The sequence below is a fragment of the Triticum aestivum genome, chromosome 1B, assembly GCF_018294505.1.
Source record: "Triticum aestivum cultivar Chinese Spring chromosome 1B, IWGSC CS RefSeq v2.1, whole genome shotgun sequence".
In the NCBI taxonomy this organism is placed as follows: Eukaryota; Viridiplantae; Streptophyta; class Magnoliopsida; order Poales; family Poaceae; genus Triticum; species Triticum aestivum.
Genome location: NC_057795.1, coordinates 135,612,854 through 135,621,903, shown reverse-complemented (window position 1 = coordinate 135,621,903; position 9,050 = coordinate 135,612,854). Strand labels below are relative to the sequence as shown.

Below are 9,050 nucleotides of genomic sequence, written 5' to 3'. Positions count from 1 at the left end.
TCAGGTCTGCGATGTGTAAGTTACCATACTATTCACCCAAAAGTTACTGAGTGGATATTTCATCAACCCCTCCCCCATACCAAAGTTATCGGGACCGAGGTACATAAGTTATCAGGTCTGCGATATGTGAGTTACCATGCTATCCCCTCATAGTTGAAGTTAACGCGGTTTTTGTATCCAAATTATCAGGTCTGTGGTGTGTATATACCATCATACTTGCATAGAAGTTACCAGGTTTCTGTTTTCAACAAGCTTTTTTTCTCAGGTCAAAGGTATCGTAGTGTTTGTACAAAAGTTATCAGGTCTACGGAGTGTATATTATCGTGGTATTTGTACATAAGTTACCATATATGCGGTGCATATACTATCATGTCATTTGCACATAAGCTACCGGGGTTATCTTTTCAACAAACTTTTTCACAAAAGAATGGATGAATAATTCAGAGAGGGTAAATTGGGCTACGAAGCAATCTTGGTAAAAATATTCTTCTACACTAATACAATGGTAAAAGAGGTCAAATAGCTTGGTTTGTATTTGGTTTACAACAAGTACACTCGTGTCAATCCCGAGATCATACTTTGAATGTGAACATGGGAACAAAAATTCAACAACTTGGCATATAGACCTCACCTGACGGCCCAGACACGACACCAATGGTAGACGATGGTATTACATACCTAATAATTTATTTACAAATACCATGGTAAATTTTGATCCGAACAAAAAAATTGTTGAAACATACCCCCAATAACTTTAGTGTAAAGACCATGATAAGTTACATACCGTAGGCGTGATAGTTTACATAGTCTAGATGTGGTAACTTTTTACCTGAAAAAAATTCATCGAAACATACTGACATGAGATCTAGTTTCGAAGATCTCGTCGAGGTGATTTTTTTATGTGAAAACGGATTTTGAATCCGAGTGATGGTTTGATCTACAAAACATTTTACTTTGAAATAGGAAGAATCTTTCGCCGACGTCATCTTTTTTGTCTCCTACTTCCTCCGTTCCTAAATATTTGTCTTTCTAAAGATTTCAATATGTGATTACATAGGAAGAAAAATGAGTGAATCTATACTTTAAAATATATCTATATACATTCGTATGTGATAGTCCATTTAAAATCTCTAAAAAGACAAATATTTAGGAATGGGGGGAGTAGTTTGCATGAATGCAAGAAATCATGATCAATGTGTGCTGCATGCATTTCCTCCGTGGATGACTGCTACTCCCTCCATTCCAAATTACTCGCCGCTGAAATGGATGTATCTAGAACTAAAATGCATATATATACATCCATACGTGCGACAAGTAATTCAGAACAGAGAGAGTATTAGCTAATAGAAAAACAAGAGTTAAATGAGTGATTAGTTAGAAGAAAAGAAAAAAGTGTTCGGACTTGAATCATCCGTGCCTATTACTAAATTCCTGTCGGCAGGACCGTTTTCTAATATCCTATTTTTTATTTTTTTTTGAAATTTTCGAGAATATGGAATTTTTTTGTAAAACGTGAACATTTTTCAGAAATAGGATTTTTTTTCTTCTAAAAAGACAAAAACGAAAACCCCCGAGAAAAACGAAACAAAACCCTTCCAGAACCTCCTACAACCAGAAACAACTGGGGTAGAAGCTTTCCCAAAAATGAATGCCGAATTGGGCCGGGCCATCTGTGCTCTCACTCTCCTCTGTGCGATTGCTGGACACATTAGGGTCACAATGAAACGCCGTCCATGTGCGTCACTCCATCCTGCGCCACATGGCTCCGCCGGCCGCCACCATCGCCGTCCTCGGCGACGACATCCTGCAGGAGGTCTTCATCCTCCTCCCAACCCCCGCCGACCTCCTCCGCGCCGCGCTCGCCTGCCAGCCTTTCCTCCGGGTCGCACGCAGCGCAGCTTTCCTCCGCCGCTTCCGCCGCCGCCACCCCTCAACCTGCCCGGTCGTCCTCGGATGCCTCCTCTACCGCCCCAGCAAGCGCCGCGGGGCCAGCGCCCCTTACCTTCTGCCCGCCGACCTCCTCGGCGCCACGCGCCGCACTATCGAGGGAGGTGACTTCGCCCTCTCCTTCCTCCCCCGCCGCGGCCGGCCGGATGGCCCCGGCACCCCGTGGCGGATCCTGGACTGCCGCAACGGCAGCCTCCTGTTACGTGACGGGGCTTCCGGAGAGCTCGCCGTCGCCGACCCGTTAACCCGGCGCTGGGTTTCACTCCCCGCGCTCCCCGGTGGGCGCCGCGTAGGGTACGCCCTCGTCCCCGACGACGGCGACTCTTCGGCCTTCAAGGCGGTATGCATTTCCCGACGCGCTGGAACCACAGAGCTGCGCGCCTTTCTCCTCTCCTCCGCTGAGCTCCGGTGGGCCGACGTGGGTACCCTCGCGCAGCAGCCCAATCTCGCTGGATCCCGCGCGATGCAAGCGAAACGGTCGCTGTACTGGAAGCTAATGGGTGGGGGGCACATGGTGGCGCTCAACACCGCGACGATGGAGCTCACCGTGCTGGCGCTCCCGCCTTTCTTGCGGGAGCAAACTTTCGACGTCATTGAGAAGGGGGAGGACGGCGCCGGTAAGCTCTGTGTGCTCACAATGCGTGGATTATGCATTGAGGTTTGGATCGGTGAGGACGACGGCGCCGGTGGGCTGACATGGACGCTGTTGGAGAAGTCGGTGAGATTCTACGGGGCGATGGAAGCGATGATTCTTTCGGATCCTTTGGACCAGACTCCACAGGGCGATGTCATCGGGGTGGCTGCTGGTGTGGTGTTCTTGCGCAGCAGCAGTTGTCTGCTCTCCATTCATCTTGAGACCATGAAGATGACGAGGCTGTCCCTGGACGTGAATTGCCCGTCTCCGCTGATATATCCTTACACGATAGGGTGGCCGCCAGCGATCTTGAACCCTACTGAACAAGGTGCTTGATAAGGTGTGTCTCCTGTAAGCTACAATATGCTAAATGTCTCCTGTAAATTTTGATCAATGATGTGCTGAACTGCCAGGAATGCAGCACTACATTTCAGCTTATGATGACTAGATTGTGTGGCAGAGCTGATATCGGAAAAGGATGTCATTTGCTCATCCATATGAATTCCTGAGACATGATAGCCGCGAACCTGCTCTAGTTGTGCTTATATGTTTTAGCCTCGTATCATGTAATTATTCGTGCTTGCAGTCTTAGTTGGTGTGTTAAATTCTGCCACCATTATCTGTATGGTCACTCTATTGCTCGAGGAATATAGGAGTATTTAGCATGCTTTTGTGAATGTTATGCTGGAGCTTTTATATTGCTTGTATGATCATATTATGTATCGTGTCAATTTCAGTATCAGTTCATCCGAATCCTCAATTTAGGTGCTTAACTTAAGGTTGTCGTGGTACATTTCTGTCTGGGGTTTGGAGTCTGGCTCCTCTGATACTGATGCGCGAATGCTGGATAGTCTACTTTTCTTCCGATGGCATGCTCAATGAAGAAACTGAAGGCTGAAGAACTTGGCCTAATGTCACCAAATGTTGTTATTGCAGTGAAGTTTGATAATTGTTTTATCTTTTGGTGTTAGTGTGTTTTTATTTATTTTTCACTTCTCTGGGGTGTGCCATGGATGGAGATAGCAGCATCACTGTCCAGGTTTATTTCTTCAGTTAATCTTAGTTGAAGGTTTTGTAGGCAAAAATACAATGAGATTTCTGAGATAGGTTATGCTTGTCTTTCTATCATGTTCGAATATATTGGGCGGACAGTTCTGGTTCAGGTTTTGAGTGTGGTTTATCTGATGCAAATGCCAGTCTAACAGCGCATCCAAATTCCAAGGTCATGCACAGGGACGAAGCTGAAGCTCTTGCTGAAGAACTAACTTGGCCTATGGCAGTGAGTCAGGATGTGCTGAAGCTGTCATCCCCGTTATGAGGTGCTGAAGCTGTCATCCCCGTTATGAGGTGAAGCTGGATCATTTGTTCTGTCAATTGGTCTTGGTGCTTTTTTTCTCTTCTCTTATGAAATTTTGTGCCATGACGGGGATGACAGCCTCAACCCTCAAGTTACTCTGGGGTTTTTTCTTGAGTTTATCTGGGTTAGAGGTTTTGTTGACAAGTACACTGATTTCGCAGAGACACGTTATCCTTATTTATGTATGCATCCACTAAAATGATAAGTATTCCCTCTGTAAAGAAATATAAAAGCATTTACATAACTAAAGTAGTGATCTAAACACTCTTATATTTCCTTGCGGAGGGAGTATTTGTTAAAATTGCTGCTGATCTTCCAATGATATGTGCCATTTCTCCCTTTTGCCATCGCTGTTTCCTCCTCTATCCTATCGAATCTAATATGCGCGCACCACTCGAAAGTGACATCCGTAGTCTGAGTTAGGAGTAATAACAGAGTTTGGTTGTTGCACTATGTTCATTGCACATAGTTCTACCGAAGTATGAAAACTAGGAGAATTTAAATTCACAAAAAAATAGTGTAACCAGAAAAATGAATTGCATTTGTAAACGGCCTTCGGAAATCCTGAAATATGCAACTTCTTCTATATGTGATCATGCTCCCTGTAATTTTGAAGAAGCTTTGGTCGGACAGAAAGTTATATATACGAGTTATTACCAGAATACAATAAAATGACCAACCAAAGACCTATTGAAAATGGTGGATTTATATTAGTGTAAATATCTTGCAAACTGTTAAATAATCTTACAATACTATGATGAAGGTGCTATAATTATCTCATAATTTTAAGATGAATAAACAATAGTACTCTTGTAGAACACAGTCAGGATTTTCTGTAAGATTAGGGTTCCAAGGGGGAGGAACTCTCTCATGCACTTCCTTGGTACAGAGTATTTACAGAGTTCCCCTTTTACACATAAAACCTCTAGCTATCATGTTATACAGCACAAGGGCCACCAACAAATACACTTGCAGTTCAAATTCTAACCTTGATACGAATCAAAAGGGCTCTGTATTATCAGGGCGGAAATATGAACAGACGAACCTTTGCATTGTTCAGAGGGAAAATATGAACAAACCAAGCCCAATCACCTCTCTCATTTAGTACTAGTACTAGTACTTTTGGTAAAATTTTTCACTTGGCAAATTCATATGAAGTCGTGGGCATTCGTGATTCATCATTGCTCTGCATATATTTTTATCCTGACTCTCCATACTTGTGCATTGGTTTATTGTATTCAGATTCAGAGTATACTGAAGATTCGATTACGGATTACCCAATGGCATGGGCTGATGAGGAGGGCGGCGACTTGGCGGTCTGTCGGTCGCCATTCGACCCCTTGACCCTGCGCCGGGTCTCTTTCCCCCGCCGATGACGACTCCTAAAGGTCAACCAGAAAAATAAGATTTCTTCACAAAATAAATGCTGCTGTACTACTCAACGCGATGGCACGCTGCAAGAAGCAAAGAAAAAGGAAGCCCGAGACGTGGAGGCGACCCAACAAGAGTAAAGTCTGATTTAAACCTTGAGTTTGTAGAGCTGGTCGCAAACGAACCCTGACCTTTAAATCCCTGAAGTCTATACCCTGTCCTCTCTAATCCCGGTCGTTTTCAACCTAAACCAAGCTAGACCTGTTAAGAAGCATAATCCTGGTCAGGATCATTTGTTTCTTTCATTGATAACCCGGGCCTACATGTCATTTCCATCTTCTTCAGCAATCTCTTGTTTTATTATTATTTTCTCTTGGTGCGAGTCCATATGAATCATGCAGCAAGGCAGGATACGTGGGTCATGTGTGAACTGAGTGAGTGCGTCGGCCACACGCAACCACGCAGGAGCGAACGGAGCCGGACAGCTCGCCGTACGCGAACGGGGGCATCCTTGGCGATGGAGGGCTAGCCCCATGGCGGCAGGATTCGACAGGGAGCACGGGGAGCGCTCCCCTTAGTCGGAGGCGAAAGCACATGATGGCAGAGGAAGCGCGGGGAAGGAGCTGGACGGAACAAAGTAGTGAATGGAGTCCGGGAAGTACATGCTCAAGAGCAGGCCATCTGGGAAGGCGGCCGTCAGTTAGCAAGATCAATTTCATTGTTGAATTTAGTGCTTCAAGCAATAGATAAGTAGTACTAAGAAAAGGAGAGCATGCGCTGCCACTGATGGTGCAACACAAAGCTTGTGGTTGGTTATGCTTCAACTCAGATTGCAGCCGCGATGGTGGCATGGTGCTCACAATAGCACATGGCGATGAGCAGCAACCACCATCTAGCTTGTCCAGTCTTCGTAAGCGCAGGACCTGGGCGCACCTCGACTGCGTGCAAGGCGTTGAGCTGGCGCATCCACCGCCGCTGTGCGCAAGCGCCATGACCAGGTCGGCCGCGTGCTTCTAGCACCACGTACTCCCATGCCGCGCCATGGACTCGCAACAGTGTCCTGGGCACCTCCTCGTCCTGGGAGAGAACACGCTCCTGGCGCATGGCGCCGACCACGCCCTGGAGCCCGCACGCCAGCCAGCACTAGCCTCCCACTTTCCCAGTCGATCCTTGCATTAGGCCCTGATCAAGCGAAGCTAGGGAGAGACGTGGATTGAAGATGCAATGACATGTGGGTCAGTGAAGTAAGTGAGAGTAAAATTAATCACGACTGGGATCATCTTTTTTCCTATGCGCCAAACGGATCTAAGGTCGAGTTAGACCGGGATCAGTAAATACAGGGTACAAACTTCAGGGATTTAGAGGTTAGGGTTCATTTGCAACGAGCTCTACAACCTCAAGGTTTAAAATAGACTTTACTCACCCAACAATGAACAATCCATGCCACCTACCGCAGGCTGCACGTCCTTTTCATCTTTATAAATACAAATGCACGCAAGGTACAGCGCAGACCAACGCAGCACATGGCGGAAGCATCGAGCCTTCGCTTTGTTGCAGGACCATGGCTCCGCGCGCATTGCTCTACCCGGGCCTCCTCTGCCTCGCCGTGCTGGCCAGCGGCGCCGCCGCCGCCGCCGCGTCTCACTCGCAGTGCACCGACAACCCGCCGGACCTCACGGCCGGCGGCAACGAGACCGGCGCGGCCGTCGACGACCTGGCCGGCTTCAAGGCCTACGTTACCGGCGCCGCCCACTCCCACAGGGCCGTCGTCCTGGCCTCCGATTTCTACGGTTAGTTCATCTTGATATTGCTGTTTGATTGTGGAATGTGCAAGCTACTATGCGTGTGGCTTAATATATTGCTACTGGCGCTTTATGTGTCTTTTTAGGATTCGAAGCGCCATTGTTGAGGTACCACCTTCTTCTCGCCGCATTTCCTTCTGTTCCTCTCTTCACTGATGATGACTAGTAGGAAATTTGTGAAGTGGAATGTATCCGTGAACTGCTCTTCGGTAAAAGTACAAAACAATGATATGAATCAATTGCAAACTGTTTTCGAAAGAATGGCTCTGTTCGAGTCAAATCAACACCAACCCATATCACCATGTGTCCAATACCAATAAATTTGTATCCATATCATTGTTTAAACTAGAAGGCTTATGCGTTCATGGAAATGAAGGAAAATTGCCGACAAAGTCGGTGAAGCTGGATACTATGTTGTGGTGCCCGACTTCTTCAATGGACAACCTTACACGGAAGGCGCAAACAGAACAGAATGGTTCCTGGCTCACTCTCCGGTAAATTCATCTTTACCTATGATGATTCTTCATTAATTCATTTTTGCCTATATTTTTCTACCCACTCTGATCGATCTTTACCATACAGGTAAAAGCAGCTCAAGATGCAAAACCCATCTTCGCGGCATTGAAGAAGGAAAAGAAGTCTTTTGTTGGAGTTGGGGGCTATTGTTGGGGCGGTTAGTGAAACCTGAAACCAACACAAAGAGAAATATGTTTATATTGCCGGCATGCTTGGAATACAAAATGTTGGAGACAAAATTAGTAATTCCGCAAATATGATTAGTTCGTATTCACTTTTTCAAAGAATTTTTTTAGTTCATGACCTCCTCCTCTACCGACAGGGAAATTCGCTGTGGAGGTGGCGAAAACAAACGAGGTGGAAGCAATTGTCATCTCCCATCCTTCAGCAGTCACCACCGACGATATGAAAGGTGAACTTTTGTTTATCTTGTGGTACTCTTGTTGGTGAACTATACATGTGTTCTTATTCTTAGCTCAACTGCCACTCAGTGATCAAGTGCCCCATTGAGATTCTTGGAGCTCAGAATGACGCTGTTACACCGCCAGCATTAGTAGATCAGCTTGTTGAGACCTTGCATCAAAACAATCAGGTGAGCTTCGGGTGATTTCATTCCAGACATATGGATACAAAAGAATTATGATCTTTCTAAATGGCTTGTTACACCGTTCAAAAAAAATGGCTTGTTACACGTGCATGGACTGTAACTCAATTTGCATTCATGAAACAGAAGATTCCTTCAGAATAACCCAAACTTAAGCGATAAGCATAGAAGATTCATTCATTCATGTTCTTTGACAAGAAATGAGTGAGAGCCTCATATGACTTTCACTTGTTGCAGATTTACTATGCAAATATCTTTCCAGAAGTTGCCCATGGCTTTGCTTGCAGATACAATGTTACCAACCCTTTCGCCGTCAAGACCGCTGAACAAGCTCTTGGGTTAATGCTCGGCTGGTTCCACAAATACCTGAAATGAGAACACCTCATCATGCAAGTCCTTGCAATTTGTTATGTCCAAATAAGTAAAATTTTCTTGCATTGGTGTGTAAATTAAACCTGCATAATGTGATATGCATGCAGATAATCTGGTTACCATTTGGGTGCTTCACCATTGCAATCTCTTCACACTGGTACTGTGTCCATGCGTGTGTCGGTGTGTGCAGTTGTTAACAGCTTGCTATGTCTTCAACCATGTGCGAAATAATACTAGTAGTAATAAAAAAGGTGGCTTTATCTCTATAAGTTGCGGAGCCAGGCCAAAATTGGCACATGCCAAGTTGCCAGTTTAAAACGGAGGCCAGATCTGTGGCAGGAACTACACACTTGCAAAGCAGCAGGCAAATGCACATTGTTTCTCTCGGTCTCCTCGCCCTCGGCTTACACTAACGCCGCCATCGTGAGTGCACTGCAAAGGAACTCT

The 9,050-nt window shown here is 45.7% G+C and overlaps 2 protein-coding genes across 4 annotated transcripts; both read left to right on the top strand.

Moving 5' to 3' along the window:
• Window positions 1-1,685: 1,685 nt before the first annotated feature.
• On the top strand, window positions 1,686-5,091 carry LOC123111989 (uncharacterized). Of its 2 annotated transcripts, none has more exons than XM_044532889.1 (2): window positions 1,686-2,921; window positions 3,804-5,091. In XM_044532889.1, exon 1 carries the CDS (start codon window positions 1,760-1,762, stop codon window positions 2,915-2,917), a length of 1,158 nt encoding a protein of 385 aa, XP_044388824.1. In that variant the 5' UTR covers window positions 1,686-1,759; the 3' UTR covers window positions 2,918-2,921; window positions 3,804-5,091. The 2 variants fall into 2 exon arrangements, with proteins under 2 accessions (XP_044388824.1, XP_044388817.1); XM_044532882.1 differs by lacking the exon at window positions 3,804-5,091 and adding an exon at window positions 2,995-3,250.
• A 1,746-nt stretch (window positions 5,092-6,837) lies between these two features.
• Window positions 6,838-8,741, top strand: LOC123088132 (endo-1,3;1,4-beta-D-glucanase). 2 transcript variants are annotated; one of them, XM_044510307.1, is made up of 7 exons: window positions 6,838-7,099; window positions 7,198-7,219; window positions 7,488-7,605; window positions 7,694-7,784; window positions 7,950-8,039; window positions 8,119-8,219; window positions 8,519-8,741. In XM_044510307.1, exons 1-7 carry the CDS (start codon window positions 6,871-6,873, stop codon window positions 8,555-8,557), a joined length of 690 nt encoding a protein of 229 aa, XP_044366242.1. In that variant the 5' UTR covers window positions 6,838-6,870; the 3' UTR covers window positions 8,558-8,741. The 2 variants fall into 2 exon arrangements, with proteins under 2 accessions (XP_044366242.1, XP_044366234.1); XM_044510299.1 differs by having other exon boundaries at window positions 8,469-8,741.
• The last annotated feature ends 309 nt before the right edge of the window (window positions 8,742-9,050 follow it).

What these genes read in the sequence shown, in the direction of transcription:
- LOC123111989 (XM_044532889.1), top strand. Translation starts at nt 1,760, where the DNA reads ATGGCTCCGCCGGCCGCCACCATCGCCGTCCTCGGCGACGACATCCTG.
- LOC123088132 (XM_044510299.1), top strand. Translation starts at nt 6,871, where the DNA reads ATGGCTCCGCGCGCATTGCTCTACCCGGGCCTCCTCTGCCTCGCCGTG. An exon ending in TGGGGGCTATTGTTGGGGCG is followed by an intron (nt 7,785 to 7,949) that starts GTTAGTGAAACC and finishes CTCTACCGACAG; the next exon opens with GGAAATTCGCTGTGGAGGTG. An exon ending in CACCACCGACGATATGAAAG is followed by an intron (nt 8,040 to 8,118) that starts GTGAACTTTTGT and finishes ACTGCCACTCAG; the next exon opens with TGATCAAGTGCCCCATTGAG.